At 41.1% G+C, this 16,029-nt stretch overlaps 1 protein-coding gene across 1 annotated transcript in view; it reads right to left on the bottom strand.

The window, feature by feature from the left end:
- Nucleotides 1-16,029, bottom strand: part of NOD2 (nucleotide binding oligomerization domain containing 2) — a 64,602-nt gene that overhangs the window by 33,488 nt on the left and 15,085 nt on the right. Inside the window, exons 2-3 of the mRNA XM_075836925.1 lie at nucleotides 3,356-3,865; nucleotides 861-969 (exon numbers count right to left, since the gene is read on the bottom strand). Of these exons, the coding sequence (XP_075693040.1) occupies nucleotides 861-969; nucleotides 3,356-3,814 (568 nt within the window). The 5' untranslated portion in view covers nucleotides 3,815-3,865. The remainder of the gene's footprint in view (nucleotides 1-860; nucleotides 970-3,355; nucleotides 3,866-16,029) is intronic.

Here is a 16,029-nt window from a genome sequence, read left to right as displayed (position 1 = left end):
AAATGGCTAACTGATTTATAATAAATGTCTGTAGAGGGAAAATCCCTTTAAATGCATATCTATAGATCATATTAACACAGACCAATGCAAGGCCTTGATCTCCGTGCAGTGTTGATTCTATTCTTGCATGTTTTTTTAAATTCAAATTGAGAAGTGGGTCCTAGAGAGTAGAAAAGTATAGAGGAAATTCTCATTTTGTGATCCAGTCCCAATTTTCGCTACAAAAACAGCATGCAAAAACTGTATTAAAACTGCACTGTGTGCATAAAGCCTAAGGCCTCATGCACACGGCCGTAGCCGTGTGCACGACCCGTGATTATGGCACGGACGGCCGCGGAGTGTCAAACGCGGGCCGTCCGCAAATCACGGACCATGCACACATTGATTTAAATGTGCCCGGACCGCAAATACGGCCCGTATCATGACTTGCCCTATCTTTTTGCAGTCTGGGCTCCCGACCAATGCATGGGCCGTGGAAACCACGGTCGTGTGCATGGGCCCATAGAAATGAATAGATCCGCAATTCATCCACATTTTTGCGGCTGAATTGCAGACGCAAAAACATGTTCGTTAAGCTACCACCTCCATCTTTATACCACCAATCTATTATTAACAATATTTTAAAGGACCACCGCCTATTGGATTGTGCATTGCATTAGATAAATATTTTGTTTAGAAGAGTGTAAGATTTCTGGATGGTTTACCTTAAATTTCCAATAATAAACCAGAAAGGCCGAGGAATTAAATCTCCAAGTCTACCCAGAAATCTATAATCATTATAAGCAATATTGAACATTTGTTTTACACACTTGATAGGAAAATTGGAATCATAGAACTAAGAAGCAGGAAGCTTCACTTACCATCTGTAACTTGTCCTACTAACCCTTGGCCCAAATTGTGAATAAATTCTATCAAGCATCTTGCCGGTTCATTTCCCTTCAACCTGAGGAGATCAAGAAGTCTTCTTGCCTTGATAAGGCATGAACATAATTAAACACATTATTATATAAGATTATGTACTATTGAATAACCTGATAAATACATAAATTAAAAACCTTTTTCCTGCATTCAGACACATCTTTAAAATTAAAGTGGTTGTCTCACGAAGATAACCCCTGCCCAAAAGCTTAAACCGGGCATATGAATGTCAGAGTGGGGGGGTCTCCAGCTTGGTACCCCCCCTATGAGCCAGAAAAGAAAGACGATCTGTAGGAGCATCTCTTGCTCTGGCAGACATATTCTGTTTATAAATTTCATGGGCAATCATTCATTTTAATGGCCAACATGAAATGCTACATTTCCCCTGGAAAAATACTCCACCATACCCCCAGTTGATCTCCGGGGGATCGAGAAGCCGGACCTTGAGCGATCAGTTGATCTACTGAAGAGCCACCTTTTAAAAAGGGGTTGTCCTCATGAAAAAACCCTGTGAAAGGGGTTTATAACAGGTTATCCTACTACTGGGACCCCCCTGGCAAACGGATGAAATCTCTGGACGAACCTGGCAGCAAACGTCATTGAAGTCATTCAGTGGAAACCTTCATCGTTTACTTCCAGGAGATAAAAAAAAAAAGAATAAGTCCTGGTCACGTGATGATCAAACTGGTGCTCAGCTCATTACAAGACACAACTTGATAACCGTCTATACTGTAACAAACCATGTGCCTGTTTGAAGGGTCGGCCTCACAGGTGTGTGACCTGTACAGCTGCACAGGAGTCAATACCTTTACCATATGCAGGGGGTGCTGCTTGGCCAAATCATGATGTCGAAACCTGTGGTCATGGATGCCTTTTTTTTATGTCTTTACCGTAATTTTATTTTTTTTGCAGCAGGGGCGACAAATTGAAGAAATCGTCCCTGGACAGTTTCGGGAGGGGGGGGGGGGGGGTAGTTTAATGACTATTTGTTGAGAGGTTCTCCAAGAGGATGCAACATAAAAGATAAGTGTATATATTTGTCTCTTTGTGAGTGTGTATATGTTTATACATGTAAGGGAGCACATTTGCGGGTGTTCGTTTGTTTGTGTATTTGATTCAGCGCATGAGCTTATGTCTGTGTGCGTAAGTGGGCAAAAGAGTAGATGCCCTTGTGTAAAAGTAAATGCATGAACGAATGTTCATTTGCAAAAGTTGAAACATGTGAATGTATTTGTATATGAGTGAGCACATAGGTAGACTTGTGCATGAGTAACTGCATGGTTGGATGTCTATGTGTGAGAGAGAGAGAGCGCATGTGGATGTACGTGTCTATGAGTGAATGGATGGGTTAATGTCTGTGTACATAAGTAACTGCATGTTTATATGTCCATGTGCTAAAGTAAGCAAATTGGGATGTATGTGTGCATGAGTAAGTGCATGGGTGGAGGGTCGGGGGAATGACAGAGGACATTGGTGGATATCTGGTTGCATGAGTGGATGTCTAGGTCAGTCGCATGAATGAAAGTCTAGGTCAGTAATTCACACAGGTGGCTGTTTAGACGAATGAGAAAGTGTTTGCCTGGCACTGGTTTACTGGATGAGTGATAATCACATGGCCAGTACAGATTTTGATCCTTTAGAAATGAAGGTTCGCTGTGAATGAGAACTTGAAACCACAAGGAATTGATAAAGAAATTATATTGGACAATTGGATCACTTTCCAGTATTTAATAAATAAGCTCTGTTTGCTGAAACCATAATACCCCTTTAAGCATTGCCCTAATATATCCTTAAAGGGGTTATACGGGACTTTTCAAAATTGGCAGCAGGACAGCAGATGACATTACATAATAAACAAAAAGATACTCACTCCCTGAAGTACCCCCTGCTCCAGCCCTGAGGTTCTATACGCCGCCGCTCCGGTCCAGGTAGTTCCTGCAGCAGTCACGTGCCGCTGCAGACAGTCGCTGGTCTCAGTGGTGCTGCTGACATTAACGCCATGTGACCACTAAGGCTAGCGATTGGCTGCAGCGGCATGTGACAGATGAATGGCAAGTGATGACTTCAGGAGCTCTCAGGACCGGAGCTGCAGGAGTTATAGAGTGGCAGAGCGGGGGGGGACTTCAGGGGGTGAGTATCTGTTAGTTTATTATGTAATGCCATTCCCTGACTTGGTGCAAATTTAGGAATATCCCGGAAAACCCCTTTAAAAGTTAAATAGGAATATCATATACACAGGAAGCATACACTAAAACAAGGAAGTCCAGAAAATGCACAACAATGAAGAAAAAGAGAACAAAAGACCCACACCAAGACCAAATGTAAATAATAACTTCATAGAACATAGACAGAGGGACAGAGAGTAAGATTTTCATAATTATAAGCTGATAATATATGCATATATTATTGTACAGGTAAATTTGTCATTGCAAGTCACCTTCTGTGATGTTGAATATATAGGCAGTTGTATATGCTCAATTTCAATCTGTGTGATATAGCGATGCTCCAAAAGTTGCTGGAAAATAGCATTTATGTAGTTGCGGATGGCCCGGACAATGCTTCGTCGTTCCCTTTGTAGATACTGAGAGGGTTGAGAGAGGTCCTCAGGAGGCTGCAGACAGAGTTTTTCTTCATAAGCAGAATCCTCAACTTTATGTAAAAGATCCCAAAAAAGTTTACAATCAGTTTCACCTTTACAGGTGATAGTGTCCAGGAGGTGTCTAACCAGTGAAGACAAAGGTTGACCGACAAGACTCAATCCTTCATAGTCTTCCCAGTTAAGGACATTTTGAGAAAGAAGATGGTCAAGCAAGCATTCATATTTCTCCACTGACCCTCCAGCCAATGTAGACACCAAGTAACTTCTGTTAGTCTGGACAGTCAGCAGCGAGCTCATCCCACATTCTGATTATGGAGCAGTATCATGCATCTCATCTTCGAAAGTATTCTAAACAGACACAAAAAAAGTCAATGTAATAAAGGCAAAAACTTCATCCAGATGTAGCTTAGCTTAACTCGCTGCAGCGTGATATCACACAACAAAAAAGATTCAAAAAGTCAACTTAAAGTTTCTTGCCACCTTATATCTAACGCGTTAAAGGGGCTGTCCAGGCAGGGGGCGTTTTTTCATACTGATGACCTATCCACAGGATAGGTCATCAGTATATGATCAGTGGGGGTGCGACACCCGGCACCAATCAGCTGTTCTGGTTGCCTCCGGGCGCTGGAGGCTATGCTGGAGTCGGTGCCTGAATCAGAAGGCTCCGTACACTGTATAGCGGCCGTGCTGGGTTACTGCAGCTCTCCTCCTATTCACTTGAAGTCCAGGTAAGGATCGCTACATCTGTATGTCAATAACTAAGTACAATTAACATCTGTCTAGTTATTACCAATTTTTACATTCTTTCTATAAATTATCAAGGCTATAATGTACATTTCCCATAGGATTTAATTTATAAAATAATTTTTGCCCCTTAAAAAACAGCAGTTGTTAAAGGGCTTTATTTTGCAGCGCCCTCAAAAAACACTGCATAATTGCCGCTGCATAGGGTTTCATGCATCTGCAGGTTGAGTGCCCAGTTGAGACAGTGGGCACTCTGTAGAGTTTAGTCTAGGCAATCACATGTCATGTGTCTAACTAAACTCAGCACAGCCCCAGTGGCGGATTATCATATGGGCGTTTCGGGCGGCCGCCCGGGGCCCGAGGCTCCCAGGGGGCCCATGGCAGCCCGAACCGCACATCATCTGCAAAAATCTATTCAGCGCGCTAGCGCTGCTAAGTGCCGAAGATGAAGAGGAGCAGGGAATTGGCCGGGAAAGGGGTAGGACACGCCTCCCTGACAAGTGCGGGCCGCCGCCATTGAGTAACAGAACAGCGACGGACGGCTGTTCTGTTACTCCAAAGCAGCAGGAGGGAGAAGAGCCGGGCGGGCGGTCACCGGCGCTGAGGTCAGTATAGGCTTATCCTCCTGCCCAACTGGTTCCTGACCGCTGGCTGTATTTTTACGGCCAGCGGTCAGGGACGGGTCCTTAAAACCCGAGCCATAGACTTTCTACGGCTCGGGTTTTAACTTGCTGCCCGCGCGATCGGGCAGCTGAATGTCGGGTCTCCGGCTGTCAGTGACTGCCGGGGACCCTGAGGAGAAGATAGGAGCAGCTTTCGCTGCTTCTGTCTTCTCTGATCTCTTTTACACAGCGCTCAATGAACGCTGTGTAAAGGAATAGAGACAGCAGCAGCGGCGCTGTCTCTATTCCTCCCGGTGATCATGTGACTGGTCACATGATCGCCGGGTGCCGTTAGTGGCAGACTGTTGCTGGGTCTTACTAGACCCAGCACAGCCCTATTAGTGACAATCGTCACTATGAGAGGGCTGATTTCCCCTGTAACTGGGGCTGCTGTGCAGCTCCAGTTACAGTGGAAAAGATGGTGTAACAAAGAAAAAAAATATATAAAGTTCCCCAAAGGTCTTTTTTGACCTTTGGGAGACAGACCATAGTAATAAAAAATAATAAAGTAAAGTGCAAAAAAAAATGTAATAATAAATACACATAAAATACCCACCCCAATAAAAACGTCGCCCTCCCCCCCCCGCCAATCATTGTTGTAACGCTAGCGCTGACCCAATTACCCTAATATAGACATGTAATATATTAAAATTTACGGTAGACAATGACGATTACAAATAAAAGGTCTATTTTAGGGTAAAACTATGTTATTAACAAAAAAAAAAATAGCTGAAACGTAAAAAAGCTTATTTTTTTACTATTATTTTCAAACTTTATGAATAAAAATTCTAAAATAGCAAAAAAGGTGTGTATAAAAACGATAAAAAACGAAACCTGCATTATCTACGGAAAAAACGTCGCAAAAATCACGTCGGTTTTATTTTTTTTTTAATAAAAATGTGTGTTTGGGGCAACTTTGTAATTACGTTTTATTAAAAAATATTTTCACTTTTTGAGATACAGCTGCTTTGTATCCTGTATCCGTCAGGTCAGCAGGACTGACGGGATCAGTGAAACGGGCCCTGCGCTAAATTATAATCTTAAATGTGATAGATTTGAGGTGGATCCTGCGTGTCACTGATCCTGTCAGTCCTGCTGACCTGACGGATACAGGATACAAAGCAGCTGTATCTCAAAAAGTAAAAATATTTTTTCATAAATCACACTGATACACACACATACACTATATATATATATATATATATATATATATATATATATATATATATATATATATAATTATAATATAAAGTTTTTAAATGTGTACATAACCTTGTGGCACTATATACAAGGGGGAGCGCTGTGTGGCACTATATACAAGGGGGAGCGCTGTGAGGCACTATATACAAGGGGGAGCGCTGTGAGGCACTATATACAAGAGTGAGCGCTGTGAGGTACTATATACAAGGGGGAGCGCTGTGAGGCACTATATACAAGTGGGAGCGCTGGGAGGCACTATATACAAGGGGGAGCGCTGTGAGGCACTATATACAAGGGGGAGCGCTGTGAGGCACTATATACAAGGGGGAGCGCTGTGTGGCACTATATACAAGGGGGAGAGCTGTGTGGCACTATATACAAGGGGGGCTGTGTAGTGCTATCCACAGTGGTATGTGTGTGGCGCTCTTTATAGGGGGGGCTTTTTGGTGCTATTTACAAGAGGGGGAGGGCTGTGTGGCGCTCTCTACAGGGGGGCTGTACGGCACTATCTATAGGGGGCTGTGTGTAACGCTCTCTACGAGGGGGATGTGTGATATATAGAGGGGGCTGTGTATGGCGATATCTATGGGGGTGTGTAATATCTACAGGGGCTGTGTGTGGCACTATGTACAGGGGGCTGTGTGTATGTGGTGTTTTACAGTGTGTGGTATTATTATATGCAGTGTTTGGTGCTATTATATTTAGGGGCACAGTATGTGGCACCATGATAACTTTATTTTCGTTTATAGGTGTGGAAATGTTGGAAAAGTGAGGAGACGTCTGAGTGGCAAATTCTGCAGAAATGAGTCATGGCCGGGAGAAGTCGTCATGAGCGCTGGACCGGATGGAGAAGAAAAGAGGAAAAAAACTACTAGAATCTGAGACGTCGTAACCTGTGAGTCACTAGATTTAAAGAGAATCTGTCACCTTTCCTGACATGTTTATTATAGGAATCCTTGTATTTAACAAAAAGTCTTTCTGCAGTCCAGGACTGATAGACAATTCCCCTTGTCAGGAGGTTGTGTCCCTGCACAGTGTGATACTCTCAGTATGTAGGGACACCGCGCTGTGACAAGGGAAATCGTAACACTGTTAATGCTTGCCCAAAAAGGTAGTGTTAAAAATAGTTACGGCGCGGCAGGGCGGCGGTGAGGAAGGGGGGCCCAAGTTTGGGTAACAGCCCAGGGCCCATGGTCTACTTAATCCGCCACTGCACAGCCCTGATAGTGACAACTGAGACATTTTCCTTTTACTGGGGCTGCTATGATAGCTTAATTTATAGTAAAAATATGTAGTATTTAAAGAAATAAATTACAATGGTCTTTTATGAAAGAAAAAGAGAAATAATAATAATAAAAATAATAAACGATGAAAACCCCTTATCACCCCACCATCCACATCAGAAGCCCTAGCCCTGAAACAACTACCCTAACTAGGTTGTGCAGGTAAAAAAAAGGTACAAAAAAACTAAGCCCTTTGTCATACAAAAAAAAAGAGGCAAAAATAAATGTCATTACAATAAAAAATTATTATTATTTTTCTATATCTGTTGCAGAATTTAGATTTGCAATTTCATCATAGACTTCAGGGCCATGTGAAATACCGCAACAAACTATGCAGAATTACTGTTGTGGATTTTGTGTCATATTTTTACGCCATTTGTGAATCCACCCTAAATCCTCCCGATTAACCAACATGATCAGATAATCACTAAAAAGGGTTTGGACATTAAAGATCGGCTTTACTAAGACTGGCGTTTTTTATGCCAGTCTAAGTAAATGAGCTAGTTAGAATGATTTACTTCAAATTTATTAAAGACACACATCTCTCAATATATCTGATGTATTTTGACCTGTCAAACAGGCAGAAAATTAAAACTATGCCTGCTGTTTGCACCCTTTTATGTCTCCTTGCAGATCTCGGACACTTTTTTTGACACGTTTTTAAAATTTGACGAGTGACAAAAAAAGTCGCAAATTTTACCTTAATTTTGTCACACGTCCTGATGTAAACTGCTTAGTAAACGTGGGTCAATGTTTTAAAACACATGCAGTATTACGGGGTTACATTTTGTCTGTTTTTGCAAGACTTACCTCAGCATACATAGTAGACTGCCAGTTCCTGTTTTGAATAGTTCACTTTTCAGCCTTGCTGTGCAGGGAAAGTCAAGGTCAGTAGGGTCACCACATTATCACTAGGTGATGGGGCTGCAACCACTGAATGACAGCTCTATTATACAAGGACAGCTCTATTAAACAGTATTATTATACTATTTTATATATATATATATATATAGAGAGAAGCGTAGAACACAGTAACGGCACCAGGACTTCAGAGTAGATGAAAGCAAAAAGTGGATTTATTCACCTCAGTAAAGCAACGTTTCGGTTCAACAGGAACCTTTCTCAAGCCATAAAAAACTAAACAAAGTGCCAAGTATTTATAGGAGGAGCATACATACATCACTAATAAAGCAATAAAATGCATAATTCCATCAAAACATGTACAGAAGTGTATATTAATGTTATAGAAAAACATTCATAAAGTGCACATAATCTTTTCATTGTGAAGCCTATTAGAACCATTCAATATATATGCATGGTGTGGTGACAATAATAAAAAACACTGTAAGTGGGAGCAATAAGGGATAATTGGAAGCAGGCAGAAGCTCATTATGTATAAGTGGTAGTGTACTTACTGTAAGTCGTTCAGTCATGCACAAAATAGGGAAATGCGCCTGACACACTCGTGTGTGTCTACTGCGCATGTCCCAAGATGGCGTCCGCACCGGATATGGAGTCCGGTGGAACGCATCCAGCATCAAAAACCACACTGCGCATGCGCCATGACGGAACATGCGTTCCACCTCTTCTGCGCACGCGCCAGCCGGGATTTTGAATAACATATAGAGCGGGGAATGCTATTGAAAGTACTAGATCTATACTTGGATAAAGTTCGTATCCTGGTTTGTATCGTCCATCCCCCAGAACATAGCCTGAGTTTTGGACAACAATCACCATAGATACGAACCAATACAAGTAGTGTGGTTTGCCGCCCCCTAGCGAAAAAGACCTGGATATACAAGTCCTATTTACTGAATGTAATTTTGACTATAAACACTAATGGGGCAAAATACAGATTTTATGTAATAGAAAAATCCTCCAACAGGGATAAAATATTCCCAATCTATCTAGATAAGGGAGGAAAAAAAACACAAAACGCATCTGTCAAAATAAGACAGTATGCGTCAAATATTTAATAATAGGCCCACATTTAGAACAAAAATGAATATAGATACCAAAAGAGGAAATACAGACAACCACAGTATAAGAACTATAACGTCCACCTAGACAATAATTTTAGATCCATGCTATTTCTGAATGGACTAACACATGTACGCTCAATAGATGTCCATTCCAAACATGACATAAACGTTTTATTGAAAAAACAGGAAGACTTCTGCCGCTTTCCAATGTCTCTCACAGATTGCTTGACATATAATGGTGTATCTAAAGCATACAAAAAAGAAGAAGAAAAAGATATGAAAAAAATATGAAAAAAAGGGGAAATTCATTATATATAACAATATACAATATAAATGGAATATAAAAACAAATACAAAATATCAAATATAAAATATGCATGTTTGAAAAAGGTCAAAATAAGACCTCAAAACAAACATACATCAAAGACACCAATTACACCTTAGAGAACGCCAACCTATCATATCTCTACAAGTCCTAGAGAGACGAGAAGAAATTATCCATCCCTATCTCAAATATGTGGACCACAAGGATATTCTATATTCAGTCCCTTAGGAGACATGGTCTCCAATTTAAAAATCCACTCGAGCTCTTTTCTTTTAAGCATCCGACCCCTATCACCGCCACGTCTCAGCTGAGGCACAGAGTCAATGACTCTGAATCTCAACTGTGACAGGCTATGTCCCTTCTCAACAAAATGTCTCGACACTGGTAAATCCTGCCTTTTGGTCTTGATGTTTGATTTATGGTTTCTCAATCTGAGACGTACCTCTGTAGTGGTCTCACCCACATAGTAAAGCCCACATGGGCAGCTCAGCAAATAAATGACATATGAAGACTGACACGTAAAGAAACCCTTTATGGTAATTGGCCGACCAGTTTGTGGGTGATTAAACACACCCCCCTTAATCATATTGTCACAGATGTTACAATTAAGACATGGAAAACATCCACGTTTCGGAGGTGCTAAGAACATCTGATTTTTCCGACATGACCCAATATCGGCCTTAACTATACTATTTTTGATGGTTTTGCCTCTCCTATACGCCATCATAGGCCCTTCCTGGAATTCAGTTACCTTCGGAAAGGCTCTCTCTAACATCTTCCAATCTCTCCTCAGAATCCCACCAATTTGTGGGCTTAATGAGGAGAAAGTGGAGACGAAGGGTAAACGGACATTCTTGTGCACAGCCACCTGACCAGCGAGGAGATCCTGTCTATCCAATAGTTCAACCTTCCGTCTATTATAATCCAAAACATAATCTGGATAGCCCCGCTCAGAAAATTTTTTGCACATTAGGTCTAGTCTTGGCGATAATTCTTTCTCCTGACTAACCACTCTCTTGACTCTAATTAGCTGACTGTATGGCAATGATTTCAGCAACATGCTTGGATGACTGCTGGTGAAGTGCAAGAGATTGTTTCTGTCCGTTTTCTTTGTAAACAGATCAGAAACCAATCTATTATTCACAATGGAAATGCGTGTATCCAAAAATTCAATAGAACATGTGGAAAATGACATCGTAAATTGAATAGTGGAATTCAAACCGTTAAGAAATAAGACAAATTCCTGTAGTTGATCTATTGAACCCGTCCAGATGAGGAAGACATCGTCTATGTATCTCCACCACCGCAGTACATGACTGAAGTGGTGGGACACATAGACAAGGTCCTCCTCAATCCGCCGCATGAAAATATTGGCATATGTGGGGGCCATATTGGACCCCATTGCCGTTCCTCTCTTCTGTAGGTAAAATATATCACCCACCAAGAAATAATTTTTTTCCAAAATGAATTTCAATAAAGATCGTACAAACACAATTTTGTCCTCAGAAAAGCCAGACCTTTCCAAATAGAAAAGTGAGGCATCAATGCCCTCCTGATGAGCAATTGAAGTATATAGACTTCCCACATCAAGGGTAACCAGAACCGACCGGTCAGGCATCAAAAGATCCTGAATTCTGACCAGGAAGTCCGAGGTGTCCCTGATGTGGGAGTCTGCACCAATGGCAAACTGCCTAAGGATTTTATCTAGGAATATTGCTGTTGGGACAAATAGAGAATCGCTCCCCGACACAATAGGACGTCCAGGGGGCCGAATAGGATCCTTGTGAATTTTAGGCAATAGATAAAGAACAGGAGTTACAGGGAACTTTACCTGTAAAAAATCATGCAGGTTTCTATCTATGATTTTGCTCTTAAATGCATTATCTATTAGGGTATCCAATTCACGTAAATATGTGAACTTAGGATCACCCAACAGAGCAGCATAAACATCAGTATCATTCAGTTGTCTTGTCATTTCTTCCAGATAAAGGGAGGTGTCCATAACAACTATGGCACCCCCCTTATCTGCCGGCTTAATAGTAAGATCCTTGTTATCCATTAATTCTTTAAGTGCCATATGTTCTATACGAGTCAAATTATTCTGACTACAAGTACCACTCTGTACTTCCCGCAATGATTTAATCTGATCTTTAACAAGTGAGATATATGTTTCAACAGCATGTATATTTTTTGGGGAGGTTGAAATCTACTCTTGTTATACAGCCCATAGTCCCTAAGGTGAAACATTTCACCAGCAGGAATTATAGAGATATCATTGCCAGGTGGAGACTGTTCAGAGAAATGTACCTTAAGTCTCAATGACCTAAAAAAACATTCAAGATCTAGATTTAATTTAAACCAATCTATAGGGTTATTGGGACAAAAAGACAGACCACGATTGAGCACTTTGACCTGTGGGTCAGATAATATACATGACGAAATATTCACCACTAGGTCTGGGGGTTTTTCTTCCTGGTCTGATATTGCCGTAGCCCCCGTGCTGGAGTCGATCTGCCCCTGGTTCTGACGGCGTTCACTCTTCCTCCTATATTTCCTCCCGCCCCTGCGGGTTCGCTTTCTCCCATAATAGGGGTGTCCGTGTTGTCCCCTAAAAAAGGAACATTACATTGGTCATCAGAGAATTCTGAATCCGTGACGTATGGTTCAGCTCCTCTGTATCTTCTCCTGGGTCCTTTTTCGATCCTCCTAGGACCCCTTGGGTCAGCATCTTCACCCTGCCAGCAGTAGATTTTACCAGCAGCGTAGTCATCCAAATCTCGCTGCCATTTCTGGCGTTTGGTCTTCTCGATGTCACTGCGAAATTTTTGTAGAAATAAACCAACTTTTTCCTTCAGAATTGGGAAATCTTGTATGGACATCATTTCTTTCAGCTGAGCCTCTCTTTCGCCCAGACGTACTTTGACCAGGTCAATCTCTTTCTGTAAGAACTCCAGGTTCAGCAACAGAAGATCTTGTGAATATTTATTCGAGATAGCCTCAAACCTCTCTTTGAATGCTGTATTTGCAGGGAAGAGATTGGGTCTCAAATGCGAGCGCATGCCACGCGGTATACGGGTACAGCGGTAATACTCGCCAAGTGTTGACAGGTGTAGCTCAAGGGAAATGCATCTTTTGGAATCTGCCTCCCATTTTCTCCTCACGTTTTCAACGGTAGGGACACTTAGGAAGGTCACATCTCCTGATAGACCCTGTAGGATACGGTCGGCGTCCTCTCTGGTGTAAGTAAAAACTTGAGGTGTCATCCCACCTATGTCCTGCTCATCTTCAGTAGACATAATCAATACTGGGTGCACGCGTTCGATTCAAACAAACACAGTCCAATGGTAGATGAACACAGCACTCCAGTAGTTATCAAAAAATCAGGCCATGTGCTCGTTACCTGGGGGTGAATCAATTCCCCAAAGAATAGAGAGAAGCGTAGAACACAGTAACGGCACCAGGACTTCAGAGTAGATGAAAGCAAAAAGTGGATTTATTCACCTCAGTAAAGCAACGTTTCGGTTCAACAGGAACCTTTCTCAAGCCATAAAAAACTAAACAAAGTGCCAAGTATTTATAGGAGGAGCATACATACATCACTAATAAAGCAATAAAATGCATAATTCCATCAAAACATGTACAGAAGTGTATATTAATGTTATAGAAAAACATTCATAAAGTGCACATAATCTTTTCATTGTGAAGCCTATTAGAACCATTCAATATATATGCATGGTGTGGTGACAATAATAAAAAACACTGTAAGTGGGAGCAATAAGGGATAATTGGAAGCAGGCAGAAGCTCATTATGTATAAGTGGTAGTGTACTTACTGTAAGTCGTTCAGTCATGCACAAAATAGGGAAATGCGCCTGACACACTCGTGTGTGTCTACTGCGCATGTCCCAAGATGGCGTCCGCACCGGATATGGAGTCCGGTGGAACGCATCCAGCATCAAAAACCACACTGCGCATGCGCCATGACGGAACATGCGTTCCACCTCTTCTGCGCACGCGCCAGCCGGGATTTTGAATAACATATAGAGCGGGGAATGCTATTGAAAGTACTAGATCTATACTTGGATAAAGTTCGTATCCTGGTTTGTATCGTCCATCCCCCAGAACATAGCCTGAGTTTTGGACAACAATCACCATAGATACGAACCAATACAAGTAGTGTGGTTTGCCGCCCCCTAGCGAAAAAGACCTGGATATACAAGTCCTATTTACTGAATGTAATTTTGACTATAAACACTAATGGGGCAAAATACAGATTTTATGTAATAGAAAAATCCTCCAACAGGGATAAAATATTCCCAATCTATCTAGATAAGGGAGGAAAAAAAACACAAAACGCATCTGTCAAAATAAGACAGTATGCGTCAAATATTTAATAATAGGCCCACATTTAGAACAAAAATGAATATAGATACCAAAAGAGGAAATACAGACAACCACAGTATAAGAACTATAACGTCCACCTAGACAATAATTTTAGATCCATGCTATTTCTGAATGGACTAACACATGTACGCTCAATAGATGTCCATTCCAAACATGACATAAACGTTTTATTGAAAAAACAGGAAGACTTCTGCCGCTTTCCAATGTCTCTCACAGATTGCTTGACATATAATGGTGTATCTAAAGCATACAAAAAAGAAGAAGAAAAAGATATGAAAAAAATATGAAAAAAAGGGGAAATTCATTATATATAACAATATACAATATAAATGGAATATAAAAACAAATACAAAATATCAAATATAAAATATGCATGTTTGAAAAAGGTCAAAATAAGACCTCAAAACAAACATACATCAAAGACACCAATTACACCTTAGAGAACGCCAACCTATCATATCTCTACAAGTCCTAGAGAGACGAGAAGAAATTATCCATCCCTATCTCAAATATGTGGACCACAAGGATATTCTATATTCAGTCCCTTAGGAGACATGGTCTCCAATTTAAAAATCCACTCGAGCTCTTTTCTTTTAAGCATCCGACCCCTATCACCGCCACGTCTCAGCTGAGGCACAGAGTCAATGACTCTGAATCTCAACTGTGACAGGCTATGTCCCTTCTCAACAAAATGTCTCGACACTGGTAAATCCTGCCTTTTGGTCTTGATGTTTGATTTATGGTTTCTCAATCTGAGACGTACCTCTGTAGTGGTCTCACCCACATAGTAAAGCCCACATGGGCAGCTCAGCAAATAAATGACATATGAAGACTGACACGTAAAGAAACCCTTTATGGTAATTGGCCGACCAGTTTGTGGGTGATTACCTTTCCGAAGGTAACTGAATTCCAGGAAGGGCCTATGATGGCGTATAGGAGAGGCAAAACCATCAAAAATAGTATAGTTAAGGCCGATATTGGGTCATGTCGGAAAAATCAGATGTTCTTAGCACCTCCGAAACGTGGATGTTTTCCATGTCTTAATTGTAACATCTGTGACAATATGATTAAGGGGGGTGTGTTTAATCACCCACAAACTGGTCGGCCAATTACCATAAAGGGTTTCTTTACGTGTCAGTCTTCATATGTCATTTATTTGCTGAGCTGCCCATGTGGGCTTTACTATGTGGGTGAGACCACTACAGAGGTACGTCTCAGATTGAGAAACCATAAATCAAACATCAAGACCAAAAGGCAGGATTTACCAGTGTCGAGACATTTTGTTGAGAAGGGACATAGCCTGTCACAGTTGAGATTCAGAGTCATTGACTCTGTGCCTCAGCTGAGACGTGGCGGTGATAGGGGTCGGATGCTTAAAAGAAAAGAGCTCGAGTGGATTTTTAAATTGGAGACCATGTCTCCTAAGGGACTGAATATAGAATATCCTTGTGGTCCACATATTTGAGATAGGGATGGATAATTTCTTCTCGTCTCTCTAGGACTTGTAGAGATATGATAGGTTGGCGTTCTCTAAGGTGTAATTGGTGTCTTTGATGTATGTTTGTTTTGAGGTCTTATTTTGACCTTTTTCAAACATGCATATTTTATATTTGATATTTTGTATTTGTTTTTATATTCCATTTATATTGTATATTGTTATATATAATGAATTTCCCCTTTTTTTCATATTTTTTTCATATCTTTTTCTTCTTCTTTTTTGTATGCTTTAGATACACCATTATATGTCAAGCAATCTGTGAGAGACATTGGAAAGCGGCAGAAGTCTTCCTGTTTTTTCAATAAAACGTTTATGTCATGTTTGGAATGGACATCTATTGAGCGTACATGTGTTAGTCCATTCAGAAATAGCATGGATCTAAAATTATTGTCTAGGTGGACGTTATAGTTCTTAT

The sequence above is a fragment of the Rhinoderma darwinii genome, chromosome 9 (genome assembly GCF_050947455.1).
Source record: "Rhinoderma darwinii isolate aRhiDar2 chromosome 9, aRhiDar2.hap1, whole genome shotgun sequence".
Taxonomy (NCBI): Eukaryota; Metazoa; Chordata; class Amphibia; order Anura; family Rhinodermatidae; genus Rhinoderma; species Rhinoderma darwinii.
Note: the sequence above shows the minus strand (reverse complement) of the source record. Positions and strands in the feature narration are given on the sequence as shown.